Below are 21688 nucleotides of genomic sequence, written 5' to 3' on the forward strand. Positions count from 1 at the left end.
AGTCTTCCTGCTAGAACTACGCTGCGCTTACATGACTAGCAATTGTTTTGTCTAATCTCATTGTTGCCTAACTTTTGTAATGCTGTCTATTTAAAAAAAAAAAAAAAAAAAAATGTTTACAGTAAGTCAAAACAAAAGTGGAAGATATGCTACTTAACTGCTCATAAGACATATTTTTCAGATATCCGTATTTTTCTTCTATTTGTTATTTATTTACTTATTTTTTAGGGGAGGGGGTGAGTTTTGCTATCGTTAGTGACATTCGCTCTGATAAGATGATCACCTGTAACCACCGTAACAATCAAACCATCAGATTCATCCGCACAGAAGAGCAGAGTCGAAGCCCAACTCACATAATTACCAAAACAATGTTCCTCCGCAAGTAACCTGTTTTATGCTTTAAACACTAGAGAGACAAAAGTTACATAGTGTAGCTTTAAGTGCATGTTATTGTGGTCATTGTCGCCAAAGGTTTGCTGCAGGTTCACTTCTACCGGTAAACAGCTGCAAACTTCTGGCAAACATTTGCTTCGAACCACAAGCTCATTTGCATGTGAAAATATTGAGTGGGAAATTTGTGGCAAGTTTGCAGCAAGATCGTCTGTGTTCCGCGACTGCTATTGGGTCGAGGAAGGGCAGCCGGTGCAGTTTCTGGTGTCCCCCTAGGGAGTTAGTAGCAGCGGTAGAGATTTTGGATAATTTCATATCACTTATAGCTACCAAAAAGAGTGTAGTATACTCTCAGGTACATTTAATACATTTTGCTATGTTTAAATCCCTTTCGCAGAATTCCGCAGAATTCCCCCAAATAATCAGCGTAGAAAATGCAAAAAGAGTCAGCAGATTCTATCTGGCCCTGATTATCGTTGGCACTGTAGTGGACATTAAGCCGCCTTTTCACTGTATCCGACAGTTGCATTCAACTTTCACACTGCTCCCCCTAGTGGCAGTCATGATGAACTTTTGATAATTTGGTCACAATGGATTGAGTTGGTTGCAATGGAGAAGGCACTTGCAATATCAGAGCACCCAGTGCCTTGTGACATGTAGAAATATAAAAATAAATAAAATTAAGCTTAAAAAAAAAATTGTACGGTTGTTGGTTTTGTCAGTCTGTTTTCAGTCTCAGAATGGCATTACAGTGTATGATTTTGTTGAGCAGATGGACGAAATAGATTACATTCATGATTAACATTCAGTATTTATAATTATTTTTGACTGTTATTATAATCTTTATGATGATAAAAATAACAAAAAATAATTTAGCAACAGTACAAATTAATATGATTTAATATCAAGGTTTTGCATGTGCATAAATAAATGACACATGTATACATTTAATCACATTTAATAACAAAAATGCTCTTTGAAATATTTGCAAGATGAATGATCATTTAGGACTTCTACATTCATAACCATCGAATCTGCCGAAGTAGCAGGCGTTTAGAATTAAATTTAGTAGAAAAAAATGTATTTCTCACTTTGCACACATAGTTTTAAATGGAAAACATACCATCCGATCGGTGGGTCACATATGATCTAGTCGAACAAGTGGAAGTATTGTATCACATCCATTCTGTGTCTGCAGATGATCTGTACCCCACGCAGCCCTGGTGCGACTCTCCATTGGAAATAAATGACTTCCGGTCTATCGGTCTGTTGTTTTTTTGGATGCGGTGACAAGGTGTCTTTATTGTGAACTGTCTGCTTCTACACTGAGTTTGTCAAGGCGGGGCAACAGTTTGAAGACAATATTGCTAAGCAAGTACGTTAAAGTCAATACATTTATAGCAACTTACCTGTATAAAACATCCAGTTTAATTGAACAGACTTTTGAAGGTAACTCTAACGCCACCCCTTGAGTACTGATGTATGTACACAAGAACAAATTAAGTATGCTCAACCGCAAGTTGGCAGTAAGTCAGCCAAGCCCTTGTGTCTGCATTCGCATATTACGTATGTTTCTGGCCTAATGGTTTTGTGGGATTGCAAATTTAAGTGTCACTATAAGATCAGGTGGCCTACTGTCTTTCATATAGCATCACAAGAAAAACTAAAGTGATGCACATTGTATTGGGCTTTCAAGGTATTTGGTATCGTGATTCTGTGAGATCATCTACGTATATCTGCATCTTGTTTGTCAACTTGAACAACAGTGTATGTGAATGAAAACTTGTTTCTTATGCCAACTAAGCCTATCACCTTTTGTCTGTAATGGCTCTAGGTGCCCCAGCACCATTCTGTGAATTGGTGGCCATTGTTCATGATTCAATCAATGTCCGAGTAAAATGAAAATGCATTGCCATAGGTGTGGACCCTTCCTTATTTCTATGATAATGAAGTCGTCTGAGTGATATAGTTATGCTAATTGGATTAGGGCTGGAGAAACCTCAGTCTGTGCCGGGTTCAACTGCATTCTTTGTTTAAGGTTCACCTGAATACTTTGTTACCACCTGGAAGGACTGCCCACTGAATGCCTATAAAATACAATGTATGCCTCCCTAAGTTAGACTTGATGACTGCAGCGTGAGACAGCACCATCTGATTTGCAGACTGATTCTCCTAACTTCTACAATAAAGAATCCTGCTGAAGCTTTCCCAGAATCCCCTGGTCCTCTCTGAGAATTTCCTACAGTTTAAAGCTAAAGTGTATAACTTCTGTGCACGTAGTGGTGTCGAACAGAATTGCAAAAACAATGATTGTCTACAAACAGGTTTCTTGAACACTCTCCTGTCTTCCATTGGTCTGGAAAAAATCTCAGGCGATTGGTTAACCCTATGTTGCTGTGCTGTTTTTATCTAGATAAAAGATGACTGTGCTAAAGACTATTTTATGATTAGCAAGCTTCATTTTGATATCTTGATGTTCACTGTGATATTTGTGTATGGTCTGTATTTAAGTTGTAACATTTGATTGAGTGTCTAGGATTCCAAATAATGGAAAAATTAAAGTCAGTCAAACTGCAGCTAGTCCTTTGTGTACTGAGCTATCTGTGCTAATGCTGTTTGCTAACTGGCAGTAAGTGTAAAGGGAGAGGTGGCAACAACGGCACAATAATCATCTCCCTCAGGCTTTGAAAAAGTCACACACATTCACAAACACACATGTGCATACACACATGTGACGTTCTGCTCATCTAAATGAGGTCTAAAGCCAAGCCCTGTGCACAATGTTTGTTTTCTTTCTAATGCTATCTTCTTCCAGGATTACTAATCAAACAGGCCCTGGGCAATCGCAGGGCGACACATCTGAAGAAGAGCCTGGCAGGCGTTCAACATTCCGTGCTGGAGCCAATGGATAAGAGACACCATTATTCATGAAAACACTCCAAAATGTCTGAATCAACTTTCCAGTTTTTTTTTTTAATGCAATAACAGCCACCCTTTCGCCAAACAAATGCTTAGCAAATGTGGAAGCTGATAACTTGATCCACTTCCGAATGTCAGCCCTTAAAACAAAAACAGTCATCGATTTCTTTTTTGTTCCTGTACAATCAATTTACTCAAGAAATAGAGTCCTTACTGTATTGAATGTTGCCAGTATTTTGTGGCACATTTGGGTCAAAGTTCATTTAAAATGTCACTGGTTCTGTTAGGCCAACATTCTAATCAGGACATGATTAGTAAAAAAAATATATATATATTCTCTTGAAACCCTTTCCACCTTCAGTTTCACCCATTGTCCAGTGCAAATCATTGCATTTTTGGCTCTTGTTTACAGTCCTTTTGCATCAAACAGGTCCCCACAATCCACAAGTCCTGACTCGACCACGTGTGGGTGTTTGTGCCCACTTGGGCTCCAGACCACACCTGAGCACCACCAGATGTAGGAAGGAGGAGAAGGCCATCATGAATGCTTTACAGTTCATCCTCCTACACGTTCTGAGACAGAAGACGGACCTTCCTGCTCCTGAGTACTCGTTTTTTGAGCTCCGCTAATGAAGGGAGCTTCATTTTGTCTTTGTTTTTACTGTAGACATTCAGGAAGATGCCAAACACCACCAGCAGACCTCCCCAAACATACCTGTGAAAGAGTCACAACCGATCATTCTCAACAAAACAGAAATGTCAACATGAAATGAAATTGTGGAATTTTGTGGCTTTTAGTCCATGTTTGTTAGCTCATATAGAAGTTTATTCTCTTTAATTTCTTAAAATGGGGATTTCATTATAATCCTTCATACAGTAAAAGAGCTGTAAGCCATGAACCAAGTAGACCAGCTCCAAGGTGAACCACAACTTTAAAAAAAAAAACTTTGATTTAAAGAAAATCAGGAAATCATTATTATCAATATTTGGAAATCAGACACAAAGACAAAGGTATAAGGCTATGTACTTAACATCTTTAATGAGGGAATGAACTACAATCTCAGGAAGCACTGCAAATTACGTTATTGAATTAAAAACAATGGAACAATATAAAACTATTGATTTAAAGTTTTTTTTTTGATAATAAATATAGAATCAATATACAGTATTTTAACTGTATTGCAAAATATTCAGATTTGTATATGAAAATATGTAAGTAGTTTAAGAGCGTAGGGAGAACGACTTGATTGCGTCATTCACAGTGTGTTATGGAAGTGGGCGGATGCTACAGAGCTCTTTTGGTGTACTTTTTTGGCTGCAGTTCTCTGACTGGTGGATAATTTCTATTCAGGATCATGGGTAGTGTAGTTCATCACCAGGAATTCCGCTATTAAACCCTTTTAAAAAAAAAATAAAAATAAATAAAAACTTGACATAACGTGGACTGATGGCTTCAGCAGGGGGTTGGGATTACAGACAGGATTATTTGTTTCTTTCTTTTTGGAATCGGAGGTGCTGGTATGCCGTTCCAAAGCATTCTGCCCTAATTTAACCCTTGGCTATAGCACCCTTATGGTAATGTTGAGAATGCAATGTTATATATGAATTGCAGTCTGACACATTTTGGAACACAACAAACTAGGGATGTGCGCTACGACTAATTTGACTGTCGTTTAAACTGAAGTTTTTTAACCGACTAATCGACTAGTCTAAAGAGAAACCAACCTTCAGAAAACAGTAAAAAAAAATGTATGAGAAAATACTTAATCTATTCCACATCCGATGCCAAATTCTGCTGAAAAGGGGCATTTATCTGCGACGTGCTCGCCTTGAATTATGATCATTGTACATTAAATATAGAACATGACACGCATTCACCTTTAGCAAATACAGGTTTATTTATTGAAAACAATTGAATGAATAGTGCAGGATCAATGGAACAACCCTAAAAGTCTGTTCTAAACAGAAATCACAAAGTAAAAGTTTCTTAACATATTAAAACAGTCAGGACATTGTTGAAAATAATTAACAGGTAGATTAAGCCAAATCTATGAGAGAGAAAAAAATACGCCGAAAAGTTGCGCGTATTTCACGACGTGCAGTCGTGCATTAGCCATTGATCTAATATGACAGCTGTTCGGTAAAGAACGTTAACCAATAACAGTTACGATGTTAAAAAAAAAAAAAAGGAGCCATAAGATAAAATATGCCTGTGATGTAGCCTACAATAAACCTAATGTATTCTAAACATGACGTGCACACAGAATAAAAGAAAGTTTAACCCGTTAAGCAGTCGGTACCTCATTAAAAATAAACTAGGCTACTCACTCAAAAGCATATATTTTTTGATGAACAAAATTAACACGTCGACATGGTGAAAGACTGTACTTGACTCACCTGAGGCGGCTATCCTGCGCTTGAAAAAGCCCGCTCAGCGGAAAATAACGTACAAGCATGCACAGATTTAAAGAAGACTCGAATGTGAAAACATCCTTAGGGACTTTCAAACATTTGGAAAGCCGATTCCCGCACCACCGAAGTGATTTCATAACTACTTTGCTGAGTTTGCTTGTCTAGTGAGAGGACATTTTCCTGCGCGCACCGCGAGAGAGAGGGAAGAAGCTCGCGCAGCCTGAGGTGAAATAAAACTTTGAATCTGCTCCAGAAATCCTCTTTTTTAAATAATATTTGTATTATTAATTCTATTTAAAATATGTAACATTAATATGACAGTAATTTAAGTGCAGCCTCTGTAAAAATATAAAGCCAAATGTAAATGTGTAAAAATTATTATCAGTTTAATGGGGGGAAATATTAACCGACTAGTAATTCCAGTGTCGACTAGCAGCATCAGAACCGTTTAGTCAACTAGTCGACTAGTCTCGCACATCTCCACAACAAACACAAAATTGATGAAACTGATGTAGCTAGTAGCATCTGCTTTCCTGTACTTGCGTAGAGTATGTTTCAGCCTTTATTTTGCATGATTAATCAGCAAATGTAATATTGAACAAAATAAAAATTTGTCCACTGATGCCGATGTAACCAAGTCTGTGTGGGTGGAGAAAATAATGTTAACCAATATCACAGCTTAACATGTTTCATCCCTCATGATTGAATCAAATCCCAATGATTACAATCAAGCCCAGCCTTTTTTTATTCCCCCAGCTGAATATTCGGTTTCAAATAGTAATACATCACATTACGTTGTGTTTATAAAGATTCAGGCCTACTTACTGAAAAGTGAAAGGCTTTGAAAAGAACAGAAAGGACAGTACAATGGTCATGGCTTTCCTTCCTGTAGTCACTGAAAAAATTAAAGAATAAAGTTATTGCATTAATTCACTTCATCTATTAATTACATTTTAATGACCATCCCAAAATAACCACATCAGAGCATCTCACCTGTGACAGCGACCAGTGCACCAAATAACTTTATTAACGCTAGTACAAATGAAATGCCAAAATATCCCGTCAGGGAAAAGAAGAATGCGTAACCATAGGTCGTCACTGGATGCTGAGGGTGGAAAAAAACATATACATTTGAGTACATAATGCATTTTGACACTGAAATACAGACTTCTGAAAGGGTCCTATCATGGAAAGCAGGATTTTTTTGCTTTATATACAGTACCATGCAGACATACGGACCAACTTATTCTTTATTATTATCATCAATTTCCACATTTGAGAAAAATAGTAACGTCATCAAAACTATAAAATAACTCAAATTATGAGAATTATGTAGTGACCAAAAATGTTTAACAAATACAAACACAAGTCCACTTTATATTAGGTGACTTTAACTACTATTTACTTACATTAAAATACATACAATGCAATGTATTTATTGTGTTACTGCATGTTGTTCTACATAATTCTCACAAGATCCACATTTGCTGCTACTGAGATTGAGGGTACAGTTAGGTTAAGGAGTAGGGTTAGGGGTTAGGGTTTAGGGTAAGGGTTGGGGTAGGTTTAGGTTTAGGATTAAGGTTAACAGTATAACTACAAATGTAATTAAATGCAGGTACTTTAAATGTAAGTACAATGCAACAACACATATGTACATAATAAGTACATTGTATTAAATGCTTAAATACATAGTAATTAAAGACACCTAATATAAAGTGGGTCCCAAAACACTAAAACATGACTAACATTATAAGTAGACTTTAGGAGAAACATACAACATTACAAGTGTGCAGAAAATGTCCTCTTTAAATGCATTCATAAGTGATAAGTATTTTACTACACAGTATATTCGTTTTAAAACCTACCTGAGAGCAGAATGAGACAGCAGGTCCAAGCCCCCCCACACACAGCAGACCCAACAGAATATACACAAAGCCAATGGAATAAGAGTATAAGACCTGCACCACAAAAAAATAATTATGGATTAATACACCACAGTCCTTTTGGACAAGAGATACAAACAACCACACAATGCTGGTAAAACTTCTACAGTGTGTACTGTGTACCATCTCTGAGTTGGTTCCATTATGGAATTTCATGGCTTTCTCCTGCACATTCCCAATCGCAGCATCCGCACAGAGAGCCATAGATATGAGGATGACTCCTAGAAAACATCACAAACAAAACATTTAAAGGTGTAAAATATTATTCAATTACATAAAATATTAGACAGATGAAAGGAAGTTGTTTACTCTCATGTTCATGGCAGAAATAAATAGAAAAACAAACCTGTAGCCTGACATCATACCTGTTACGTTGAAGTTAGGTGCAATCTTACTGTCTGCCAATGTGAACCAGATCAGCCCCAGACTCATGCAGAAAGCAGCAGACACATCCGCAACGTTATAGCGCTTTCCTAAAACACACATCACAAACAAACACTGTAAAACCAAGAAACTCTGATACAGATCAACTCAAGCACATCACAAAAGCCTTGTAAACAGGGTACACATTTCAAATGGCAGGTGATTTGAGAGCATTTACCAGCCACTATACTGTATTTTGCAGTGTTTTTTTGGCCTTTATTGTATTTATATACTTATTTATTGACAGACAGACACATCATCATATTTGTTTTGGTGCAGTAATGCAAGTAATATTCCACATGTGTTGCCACCAGTGTTGGGTGTGACCTGATTACAAAGTATTTCATTATTGTAAACAGAACTGCTTTTTTTAGTAAAAAAAAAAAAAAGAAAAAAAGAGTGTAACCCATTACATTTTAAATTCAGATTAGTTACTGACTTTAATGTAATTACTTTAAAGTACATTAACTGTGTTACACATATTTAGGTGGCCAAGCACCAAAGGTGCTGGAACACTATTGTATTTGTTAGGATTTTCTTCTTCTTCTTCTGCCCTAAAAGCATATGGACAGCAAAAAAAAAGCCCTAGAGACACCAAACTTAGCAGGATGGTCCCAATTTTATTCATTGATCAGTATCTACTCAACGCAAAGTCCAAACGTAACAAAACCCGGTACACATCGTCAAATCCTACTTTTTGGAACTCGTCCTAGGCCTAAACTTCGATTCGTATGAAATTTGGTATATATCATCTACAGACCCTCCTGACAAAAAGTTATCAAAAGAATTTTGATACATGAAATTGTTTAGAAGATATAAGACAATAAGTTTTTGGGTGTAGCCTATAATGACTCATTGGCCTGTATCTTGTAAGCACAATATTCAAACTTAACAAAACTTAAAACACATGGACAAGAGAACATTCTGAGGTTATGTGCAAAATTTCATCAATTTGTGATGCTAGGGGGCGCTATAACTTAAGAAAATCCTATTTCTGCTACTGTTAAGATGGTTAGGGTTTGAGTTAAGGCCAGCTATACTTCATTTATCTGCGTTCCGGATTGGATCACGCCTGGCCGACCACATTGCCTTTTAAAGTATACTGTTCTGACCGCAAGCAAATACGGAAGTGTTCGACACATGCCCACTACAACTGCTTTGTGATACTCTTTTGGTACAGTCAATGGCTGGCGCATGATCAGGCCATCATCAAAGCAGACAACTGAATTATACTCATGCCTTTAGGGTTAGGGATTAGGCTTACCTTACCCTAACCAACACCAAAACAACTATGTCGACATCTACAGGATCTTTTTTGTCAAATCTGATAATTTTGGTCATCTCTCCATATGTGCTTGGCCCCCGATGATTGCTGCTTGTGTCTATATTTACATTTATTCATTTAGCAAATGCTTTTATCCAAAGCGACTTACAAATTGAGGAAGGATACAACTTAAGTGATTCAATTGTGAATAAAAAAAAATAAAAAATAAAAAAAAACTGAACACTGTGAATCATTCAGAGCAGTTACTTAATTGATCTGACTCACTGAGCCACAAATAATTGATTTTGTCATGTCTGACTAAAAATAAGCAAACATTTTTTACTTTATTACAATTTGTGCACCTAAAGTATACTTCGGTCTGTATGCTTGGTATCTATCTGCATACAGTATGCGTGACACAAATTTCATCATCAGCAGAGTGCGCATGTGCCTGGAATTATTTGCACTAATTAGTGGGTTCACAAGGTGGCAACACTCACAATTAAGCATCTGGAGATGAAGGTAGAAACAACAACAGTGGATGCACAAGTCAAGAGCACGTGTGAGGAGGTCAGAAGATACCTGCATTTGTTTAACTCGAGTCTGTAGGAATATTAAGACATATTTATGAGTCTAAACTCCTGAACAGAAATAGTCCAGTATCTCATAGCAGTCAAAGTGTGCATGCGCCAACCGCCTGTGTATGCACGCAGTCAAATGAAGTATACTTTGAAAGGCACTAAGCGTTCGCGTCAAAACCGAAGTACACTTTGGGCTTTAAATCTTGTGCTCTTAAGACCTAAAAAATTACTGACTGGTTGTTCATATAACAGCATGTACAGTAGTTTAAGATACACTTTATAAGTTTTGTTGTAGTCAATGGTAGTTTTTTTTTGGCTCCCTCTAAAAAGTCAGCTAAAAGTCTGTATAAACACACTTCTGTTCTGTTCAAATCTGAAATAATCTCATCATTTGGCAACAATGAGGGCAGTAAATCCAATAAGAATTGCATTTATTTTTTTCAAAATATTTTTCCTAAAAAGACCTAAAATTATCGTTAATGGAACCATAAAAGGAACAAGAACCATTAAGAGAGGGGGCCTGGGTAGCTCAGCGAGTATTGGTGCTGACTACCACCCCTGGAGTCACGAGTTTGAATCCAGGGTGTGTTGAGTGACTCCAGCCAGGTCTCCTAAGCAACCAAATTGGCCCGGTTGCTAGGGAGGGTAGAGTCACATGGGGTAACCGATTGGTGGTTCTTGCTCTAAGTAGGGTGTGTGGTAAGTTGTGCGTGGACTCGCGGAGAGTAACATGAGCCTCCACATGCTATGTCATGCACAGCGAGCCATGTGATAAGATGTGTGGATTGACTGTCTCAGAAGCAGAGGCAACTGAGATTTCTCCTCCACCACCCGGATTGAGGTGAGTAACCGCACCACCACGAGGACCTACTAAGTAGTGGGAATTGGGCATTCCAAATTGGGAGAAAAGGGGATAAAATAAATAAATAAATAACCATTAAGAAAAATCAGAAACTGAAACAAAATAGTTAAATTCCTTAAGATTCCCACCTCTATAAAAACGGTAATCAGACCTCACATCACCACATTTTCTTGTGTAAAGCGAATCTCTCATGTCTCATGACATCGGCGGTGGTCAGACTACTGTTCTTAAATTGTGATTTAAACCATAAATTATGTTGCAGTTCCTAGTAATGTTACAGACCAACTTTCTTACTTTGGTGAGTGTTAATTTTGGACTTGATCGTCTGCATTATCTTCAGTGTCCTTAAAATTCTTGTCATGTAAATGAGATCAGCAGGGCTGAATGGGGCAGAAAGAGAGAGAGAGACAACCATGTATGTCTCGCATCTGTAGAGTTGAGAGAGGATCTGTCCGCAGGTTCCTTTACAAAAATCTTTTCACAAGTTGAGCCGTGAACCGTTTCAGGAGAGAGTGAATGAGATTTCCTGCTCTTTCCGCTGGACTCATCAACTCATCACAATCAAACAGGCGAGAAGAGAGGGGGAGTTTGAGATCGGACATGTTAAAAGACAAAAAACATGACAGAGTAAGAAAGAAAAGAGTGAAAGAATAGAATACATGAAGAAGAGTGTTCTCAAACAGGTAGTTGCCGTGGGGATGGAGGTGATGCAGCAGGTTGCCGTGGCGTGCTTTGATTCGGTCCAGCTTTGATGGTTGGGCATCTCACGAGCATCCTGAACCAACGGCTCACTGATCTGATGCAGCAGCCTCAGGGGAAGCCACGTCCACAACAGCACAGAATAAAAAGAAATATCCCCATAAAATGAGAGGGGAAACATGCAACTGCTCGCATTTTTTCTTGTTCCAAGAAATCAAAAATGCAATCCAAATCTTGCATAAGACCAGTGAAGAACCCCAAAACAGCAGTGGCCAGTGAAAGAAAAGACACAAAAAACAAGGAACTTGTTCACAGAAAATAGCGGACCAAAGAAAAGCCGAGCTCATTTGACAGGGTTAGTTTCACGTGTGTGACAGCGATGTCACACATGTGATGTGATTATCATTTACCTTGTATGAAGACTCCTCCAATCATAACAGGAATGAGTTTGCAGCACTTAAAGATGACTTGTGTAGGATAGTTCAAGTAGCCAAGTGAAGTGTTGGACAGGCCCATAGTCCCAACTGTTAAAAATGCGATGATCATGTATGTTTTGCATGGTATCCTAAAAAAAACAAGAGTTCAGTAAATTAATTTTATGATTTCCTATTCCTTATTCTATTTGCTATTTAAACATGTTTTCATAACTCAGATTTACACTGATATGCAGAAGTAGAACTTCCATGGGCTCTTTTTACTTCTGCTATTAACATGCATCTCATTGTAGGGCTGGGAATTGTAAATTTCCCAGATTCCAGTTCCGATTACTCGTAATGATTCTGGTTCCTTAACGATTCAATTTACTATTCTTTTAGCACTTTTGAAGAAGAAATATTTGGAAATAAGAAATGCAATTCTTATTGAATTTACTGCCCTCGGTGGTTACCAAATCATGAGATCATTTCTGATTTTAACAAAACAGATTTTTGCAAAAGGTGTTTACACAGACTTTTAAATTAAGATATTTAATTGATTAATTTTTTATAAAATATCTAACACTAATTACAACAACACTCAAAATGTGTATCTATGTAGATCTGTAGATTGTCATATGAACAGCCAGTCGGTAATTACTCTGATGTCTCACGAGTTAGATATGGTGAAATGAATGACTCGTGGTTCAGTTTTTGATTCAGTAAAATGAACCGTCAGATAAAAGTCATACATTCAGCACTGTATGTTTGCAATGTAGATTCAAAGAACTAGCTTTCATGTGTTTGTGAACCAGGCTCCACTGGTCACGCTTGCTACACACTTTAGATTTCAAAAGAACCGACTCATACGTTTCATCTATTTGGAAATCGGACTACACTGGTTGTGCTGTTTATTTCACGCTGTAGATTTAAAAAAAGACCAACCTCATTAGTCATTGGTTTACATAAAGGGGTTCGATTTGAACTGGTAGTGTGTGATTTTTGGAATATTTTATCAATAAAAACTAGTGCTATAAGTCGATTATATATAAGTCTATGGGATTAATTTTTAATCGTGATTAATTGCATACACTTAAAAAAAAAAAAAAAGTTCCTTGTGATTAATCGCAGATTTATTGAGTGCTGAAATTTGACACTATATATACTTCTTTTCTTGTCAAAATGTATTTATTTCCATTTTAGGAAAGAAAAGAAAACAACATATAACAATATAATGCTTTATTAACATTTTTCAAACAAAGACTTCCACAGTATAAAGATAGAAATGCACCAAAATATCACCAATTCAAGTAACATTAAACATTTCCCAAAGTCTAAGTGGGAGTTTGACTAATTGAAAGAATTAGTTTCCCCATTGGTTGCATATTCATTGCAATGGACATTAAATCTCTTAAACTCTCATGCTCAACAATATTAATCTGCCGGTAGACAGTGGCTATCCACTTAGTTACAGCAATCGTGAAGCTGCATTCATGATTTGCGTCAGAGCGTCAACGCCAGAGTCAAACTCACTGCTTTGAACTCACCATGAACAGCGCTTGCAGACAAAAGTGTCTCATTCTGTGTTTTGGTGATAGTTAAGATCTGGTGTGCTTCTGTGGTAATTAAAATGTGCCTTGCATAGGCTGAAAAATACTTGATTTCTATCACAAGTCCCATCTCTGCTTATTTTGTATGTCAAATAGGGTTAAGAGCTCCTTTCTCCATTTTATCACTGACAGGGAAGCGCTGTCAGAGATTCATTTATTTACTGATATAACAACCACATAATAGGAGAGAGCGTAACAGTCAACTTGCGTGTTATGACAGTACTGCCTATAGAATGTCTATGGGACCGCCGCGTTATGTAGTTTTATGTTAAGCTTGTAGGCTCCTCTTGGTAGAAGGGCTCTGGCGCTGTTGTGTGTCTGTGTAATGACTCCGGGCGGACACATTACAAAGGTTCCGCCCTTCACACCAGTGTTTATGCTGTATTAACGGTAAATGCACTAATCGCGATTTAGAAAAATGAACACGCTAAACTTTTTTAATTAATCGCATGCGTTAACGCGTTAATTGTCACCCTAATAAAAACATTGAATTCCTTGATATTTTATGTAAGCCTCAAAAATCTTGTGAGCCTCACTGCCTCAAGTCTTCGTAAAAGGGGTCAAAATTACCAATAACAGAGTTACCAATGCCTTTCCTTTGGAATTCTGACACAATGGCATTTTTTTGTCATCAATTTTGTCAATAAGAATATTTTATTCCTTGATATTCCATGGGTTACTGAAAAAAATCTGGTTTGTGGCTTTGTAAAATTGCTTTATTACAGGAGTTCAGAATCAAAGTATGATGATGATCCAGACAACAAGTTGTGCTGGAGATGAACGTCATTGTAGAAAAGTTATTGTGTTTTTATTTGGTGTTTTAATGAGAAGCAGATAATGGTTTAGACCATTCAGTGGAGAAAGCTGTCTGCACTATTAGATGTTTTGAATGTGTTTGTGATAAAGACCCAGAAAGAGTCAGTTCAGAAAAGTTGCAATTCATTTAAATGATACTGAATTAAATCTTTTATTTTTTTATTATTATTATTATTATTATTATTTTACTTGGTATGTAATTGCACAAATAAACATGGATTTCCTTAAGCCTTGTTTATACTTTTACCCGGCACCGCAGCGCGTCTCTCTCGATGGCCCAAAGCGTTTATGTGCAATCAAGTGCGCACACTGCACTGCACATGTGTATGTAAACAAAGATGTTCTCACGTGCGCACCAGATTCAATAGGTGAAGAGGAAAATGAACACTTATGTTTCGGTCTGTTCCTCACACAATTCTATCATAAGAATTAAAATACAGCATGTGAGTGATATGGATGACCTTTGCTTGGACGACTTTTTACGATGGTACTTTTATGTACTTTTGGAGCTTGCCAGTCACAATCCTCTCATGCCTTGTGTTTCACAGATGAAAAAAGACTGTTTGGTTGAGTAAAAAAATAAAAGGAATGTGTATTTGTGGGTGAGCTATTATATGTTAACAATGCTCCTGCAGCAGTATCACTTTTTATTTATTCTAGTTTTGGATGTTTTAAAAGTATATAGGCATAACACACAAGTTTGAGAACCGTTAACCAAACTGAACTCATTAGTTCTAGTATCTGTATTTATTTTTTTTTTTCAAATGGAACCGGTTCTGAATAAGATGGTTGTTGTCTTTTAAAGCTACATGTAACTAGACAAGTTTAAAAAAAAAATTTTGCCCAATGGTCGCTGCTATACGGGACACATTATTGTTTACAGGTCAAATGTGATGTGGTCACGTGTGTTTCTCCAAATGTGTTTTGATCTTAATGTCAGGTGTAAACAGGGGCTTGACAACACAACAAGCAAAGGAAAAGATTGTTTTGACAACTTAATAATGTTATGGGGGCACAACTCACCTCCTCCTCTTATCCTGAGTGAGCTGTAACTCCACCAGACCAAATAAAGAGTAAAATCCAAACTGCACTAAAGTAAGATACCAGCCAAATGGTTTAAACCCCTCCACTGAGAATATCAGCTCCTGAAAGCAATGAGTTTAACAAGAGTCAGCAATTTTACAAGGACAAAATGAGTACAGATTCATCATATATACTGTATTAAAGCAGACCTGTTCAGTAATTCGAAGAATTAGCAAAAACCACAGACACAAATATATACATTTTGATCACTGACTGTGCAGTGGGTCGTATTGTCACCTGCAGGTAGCCGTAGATGAGGTAAAAGAGGAAGACTCCAGCCACACAAATAAAGAACTGTGTTGGTGTGTTAAAGTTGCTGAGGTTGATGCCCAGCACTCTCAATTCTTCCACTGATTTGATATGAGGTGACATCACCTCTGTGGATGACGGCACAGTTATAGAGATGTGCTTCCTGGAGCTGTAGTTCACCAGTCCAAATGTACCACTCATGATGTCTGCAGACTCCTGACAAATCAAAATATAAATGTACACATATTTGTTTAGGTTTCACCAACAAAAATGTAACATGGTAACCATAGTTTCCACCAAATCACCTTGTGTAACATTGTAACATCACAATAAAATAACATGGGAACTCCCTCTAACAGTTTAGAGAGCTTTAAAAATCTCTATGCCTTTGTTTAATTGCTTTTTGATGACAACTGAGTAGTATTACGTATTACTGTGGTGTTTGTAGTGGGAAAAATGGTTACCTTAGGGATGTGCCAGGGTGGTCGACTAAGCGACTAGTCACCTAACAAGTCAATTAGTCGGGTCAACTACTAACATTTATGTTTAGTGGTGGTGTTTTTATTTGTAGACCAATTAATTAAAAGAGGCAACATCTTCAAGAGCATTTTTTTGCCTGATGATAACTTGCTGTGCTTAACAATGAATAACAGTCAGCGCAAGACATTTCCTTTCTTTTATGCTTTGGGTTTAGTCCTTTTATGTGCAGCTGGTCAAAGAACATTTCAAGACGATCACTGTCAGACATAAAATCCTCTGCTGTGAGTAATATACCCGTGTTTGTGAGGTGTTGTGGAGATATTAATGTTTTTTGCTGATTCTGTCTGACACTGCTTAAATACTGTAGTTGCTGTATAACTTTTTTTTTAAACTGCTTGATGTCGTGAACTAGTATGTACCCGCAATATTATCTTGCAGTTCTGCGCTTTTGAATGCGCAGTGAGTATCGCCCTGAAGAACTTTGGTTACGTTGAAGTGTGTCATTCTGCGTTAAGAATGTGCATAAGCGGTTTTGGAGCCTTTCTTATTTCTTACTTTGATAGTTATGTGCAATATGTTATAATCATGTGCACATATAAAACATACTCACAATAACAGACTGGAAGCTTGAAAGCAAAGTGTGTTTTATTTTTCACATTGCTTACTTGACTAACCCAAAAACCATTACTTAAAATGACCAAGGTAACCACCAAAATACCTTATATGTTGTATATTAGCCTATTACATTTGTAATTTGATAACAGTGGTGGCTAAAATCAAATTACCAGAAGCAACTGGGGGTTGCGTCAGGAAGGGCATCCAGTATAAAACCTGTGCCAAGCCAAATATGCGGATCACAGATGGTGCGCTGTGGAGACCCCTTACGGAAGCAGCCGAAAGAAGAAGAAAAAGAAGATTATAGCAACAGAAGCCTAACTTTAGCAACTAACGTCAAGTATTTATTTATATTTTAGTATATTACTGTGGTATTTTAGTAGAAACTATTGTTACCAAGATACTTTTTAAGTATTTTTGATTCCACAAAATGGAGAAACACAGACTTTTCCTTTTGGAATTTTTGATACTTAATGTGCACATATAAAGACTAGAGCCCAACCGATATGGGATTTTAGAGAGGGAAAATTCACCAATTACCGATATGGTGGCCGATATAGTTAATTTTTGAGCTGGAATGAAAACAGACCTTTTCTATGTGGATTGTGCACCAATTTGCACCGATATGTCTATGCAAAGGTACTCAGAAGGCTGCTTTCTTAAACAAATATTTTTATCAAAGAATATTTGACATTATTATTATATCTAGAAATGAACACTGAGAAAATAAAGAATAAATAAAAACAAAATAAATAGCTAAATAAACATCAGTACTGCTTAGTATCAGTCAAATGCTGACCATTAAAATAAAGAATAAATAAAAAAATAGCTAAATAAACATCAGTATTACTGTTTAATATCAGCCAAATGCTGACTATATTAATACTACCGAGTCAATATAAAGGGCAGCACCGGTGTTACACTGTATTCTGCTATACAAGTTCAGGGGAAACTTTCAACGGTGGAAAACCAGACTTTTAAATATTACATTTTGTAAAATGAAATGACTGGAGTTGTTCAGTTGAAGGGGGTACCAAACTGTGAATCCTGAACAAAACAGTTTGGTGAATACATGTTTACTCATTAGCTTCCACTCAGCTGACAACAATGAAAGTAGCTACGTGGTTAGCTAGTTAGCTATAAGCTCGTTGTCACGGAGAGTAAAAGAAGGACCAGCATTGCGTCTCACCAACTAGGTAACAGAGTAGCGTGAAATCAACACCCAACAGACACAATCCACCACCGCAACGTTGTCTGCTGAGCTGCAAAAAGATGCTCTGATGTTTACCTTTCAATCTGCTACATTACTGACTACACTGACAAACTATAGCTGGCTAACATAGCAAACAGATATGATCAACATGAGTGACATGGTTTTCAGGGACAGTGTTAACGTTATATTAGTTATATTGGAAAGGGAAATGATGGGGTCATTGTTTATTAACTTTCCAGTATGTATTTCACAAACTAGTTAGCAATTTACAGAGAACACACCACTGAACTCCGCCCTGTCTGCAGAACCGCCGTCAGTTCAGAGTCAGCTCTGTAAACAGTGGAGTCGGAGCGCACTCTGCTGGACAAACTACGCTATGACACCAATTCTAAAGCATTGTTTTCTGCATTATATGTTCTGAAAAGTTTTCATATCAGCGCATATCGGTAAACATATAAGCCGATACCAATATATCGGTCGGGCACTAATAAAGACACATGAAGCTGTCTTCACACTGTTAAAACATCTTTACAATATAAGACTGAAAGAAAAGGCAGGTTTATTTCTTGTATTACCTACTAGAATATGTTATATATAATTTATTATATATAACATATACAGTTGAAGTCAGAAGTTTACATGCACTTAGGTTGAAGTCATTAAAACTAATTTTTTAACCACTCCACAGATTTTATATTAGCAAACTATAGTTTTGGCAAGTCGTTTAGGACATCTGCTTTGTGCATGACACAAGTAATTTTGCCAACAATTGTTTACAGACATATTGTTTCACTTTTAATTGACTACATCACAATTCCAGTGGTTCAGAAATTTACAAACACAAGTTAAATGTGCCTTCAAGCAGCTTGGAAAATTCCAGAAAATGAGGTCAAGCCTTTAGACAATTAGCTTCTGATAGGTGGTGTAATGTATTGGAGGTCTACCTGTGGATGTATTGTAAGGCCTAACTTCAAACTCAGTGCCTCTTTGCTTGACATCATGGGAAAATCAAAAGAAATCAGCCAAGACCTCAGAAAAAAATAAATAAAAAAATAAGGACCTCCAGAAGTCTGGTTCATCCTTGGGAGCAATTTCCAAATGCCTGAAGGTACCACGTTCCTCTGTACAAACAATTGTACGCTATAAATGTATAAACACCATGGGAACACGCAGCCACCATACAGCTCAGGAAGGAGACACATTATGTCTCCTAGAGATGAACATAGTTTGGAGTGAAAAATACAAATCAATTCCAGAACAACAGCAAAGGACCTTGTAAAGATGCTGGAGGAAACAGGTAGACAAGTATCTATATCCACAGTAAGACGAGTCCTATATCGACATAACCTGAAAGACTGCTCAGTAAGGAAGAAGCCACTGCTCCAAACCGCCATTAAAAAGCCAGACTACAGTTTGCAAGTGCACATGGGGACAAAGATCTTACTTTCTGGAGAAATGTCCTCTGGTCTGATGAAACAAAAATTGAACTGTTTGGCCATAATGACCATCATTATGTTTGGAGGAAAAAGGTTGAGGCTTGCAAGCTAAAAAAAAACACCATCCCAACAGTGAAGCATGGGGGTGGCAGCATCATGTTGTGGGGGTGCTTTGCAAAATAGATGGCATCACGAGGAAGGAAAATTACGTGGATATACTGAAGCAACATCTCAAGACATCAACCAGGAAGTTAAAGCTTGGTCGCAAATGGGTCTTCCAAATGGACAATGACCCCAAGCATACCTCCAAAGTTGTGGCAAAATGGCTTAAGGACAACAAAGTAAAGGTACTGGAGTGGCCATCACAAAGCCCTGACCTCAATCTGATAGAAAATTTGTGGGCAGAACTGAAAAAGCATGTGCGAGCAAGGAGGCCTAAAAACCTGACTCGGTTACACCAGTTCTGTCTGGAGGTATGGGCCAAAATTCCAGCAACTTATTGTGAGAAGCTTGTGGAAGACTACCCAAAACATCTGACCCAAGTTAAACAATTTAAAGGCAATGCTACCAAATACTAACAAAGTGTATGTAAACTTCTGACACACTGGGAATGTGATGAAAGAAATAAAAGCTGAAATAAATCACTCTCTCTACTATTATTCTGACATTTCACATTCTTAAAATAAAGTAGTGATCCTAACTGACAGGGAATGTTTTCTATGATTAAATGTCAGGAATTGTGAAAAACTGAGTTTAAATGTATTTGGCTAAGGTGTATGTAAACTTCTGACTTCAACTGTATATTAAATTACTAAGGTACCCACTTAAACACCACCAAAAACACACACAGTAAATACAGATACTTAGGCCTATATGTTATATTTATAAAGCTTATTTTTATTTTTGATGACAGTAGTGGCTAAAACCAACTTTACACACTTTACAAGGTATTTTGGTGGAAATTATTATTACCATGGTAAATTTGAGACTCAATGTTATAAAGCAAAAAAAAAAAAAAAAAAAAGACAGACTTTTTCTATTAGGCCTAAATCTTTTGCTACTGTAGCATGTGGACACATGAAGACATGTTTCTAGTAATATGCTATTGCTTTTGTTGCACACTTGAACAACCTCTACACAAAACAGAATTCACTGATATATGTTTAGATCAGGGATAATTTCCCTTGCAGATCTACAGTGGTGATACACTGGTACAGTGATGGTGATACTATCAAAAGGTAGTACCATGGTACTGACTATATATTTACAGTATGTACCATGTTATTAACATGGTACCCGAAGGTACTACAAAACAATACCACAATATTACCACGATAAATGCTCAAAATGTCATACCATAGTTTTTTTAATACATTGGTTATTGACAGCATACAATACATTGTATACACAGTCTGTCAAGCAGCCTTAAGCAACATATAGCAGAATCTTACCTGAATACAGCAGAAGATCAGAGTGATCGATCAGCTGAATTACACAGATCAGAGACTGTACATCACACTCATCTCACATCAGCCCGATATACGACTCATGACAGCGGCAGTCTGCGATTTCAGTCACTATAAACAGTTGAGATGTGAGTGATTTATCACACTGAATCACTCACTCATCTGTCATTTACACACATGAAGAGAGTTAGCGGCTAGGCTAGCAACTACTGCACAGCTCCACTTCCGGGTGTAAAATCAGTTTAAATTGCTCGTCTTAAGTTAACACACACACCATTTCATCAGACCAGCCGATCAACACACAAATCAGACTCATAATTCACAAATCCCCGCGTCAATTGTGTGAAACACAAGATAATGCTCGTGCTGTAGTGTTGTTCAGTCTCCCTGGCAGAAGCCAACAGCTTCCGGTGAACTGTGACCTCATCACCACGTCACTCAAAACACACGCACACACATATCAGTCTGTCAGATTATACAGTACTACTGCACTTTTTGGTAAAAAGAAAAAAAAAATAGTTACTTTTTTTGAGAATATTAGTTAATTAAAAACAGTATTTGTCACTGTGAATATGGAGATTAAAAAATAACAGCATATTAAACTTTGTTATTTTGATTGGTGTGTATCTATCTATCTATCTATCTATCTATCTATCTATCTTATAATAAATGAATCCATTCCAACAATGGGCTTTTTGTAAACTTGACACCTTAATATACAGGTGCATCTCAATAAATTAGAATGTCGTGGAAAAGTTCATTTATTTCAGTAATTCAACTCAAATTGTGAAACTCGTGTATTAAATAAATT

The 21688-nt window shown here is 37.1% G+C and overlaps 1 protein-coding gene across 2 annotated transcripts; it reads right to left on the reverse strand.

Annotated features, from left to right (window-relative positions):
• Positions 1–3348: 3348 nt before the first annotated feature.
• Positions 3349–21294, reverse strand: LOC127431861 (adenosine 3'-phospho 5'-phosphosulfate transporter 2-like). 2 transcript variants are annotated; one of them, XM_051682474.1, is made up of 11 exons: positions 21152–21293; positions 20863–20988; positions 15656–15883; positions 15359–15480; positions 11907–12061; positions 8033–8140; positions 7791–7888; positions 7590–7682; positions 6715–6826; positions 6547–6616; positions 3349–4024 (listed from the first exon to the last, which is right to left on the reverse strand). In XM_051682474.1, exons 3-11 carry the CDS (start codon positions 15866–15868, stop codon positions 3874–3876), a joined length of 1122 nt encoding a protein of 373 aa, XP_051538434.1. In that variant the 5' UTR covers positions 15869–15883; positions 20863–20988; positions 21152–21293; the 3' UTR covers positions 3349–3873. The 2 variants fall into 2 exon arrangements, with proteins under 2 accessions (XP_051538434.1, XP_051538436.1); XM_051682476.1 differs by having other exon boundaries at positions 3882–4706; positions 20863–21294.
• Between the last annotated feature and the right edge of the window lie 394 nt (positions 21295–21688).

The sequence above is a fragment of the Myxocyprinus asiaticus genome, chromosome 41 (genome assembly GCF_019703515.2).
Source record: "Myxocyprinus asiaticus isolate MX2 ecotype Aquarium Trade chromosome 41, UBuf_Myxa_2, whole genome shotgun sequence".
In the NCBI taxonomy this organism is placed as follows: domain Eukaryota; kingdom Metazoa; phylum Chordata; class Actinopteri; order Cypriniformes; family Catostomidae; genus Myxocyprinus; species Myxocyprinus asiaticus.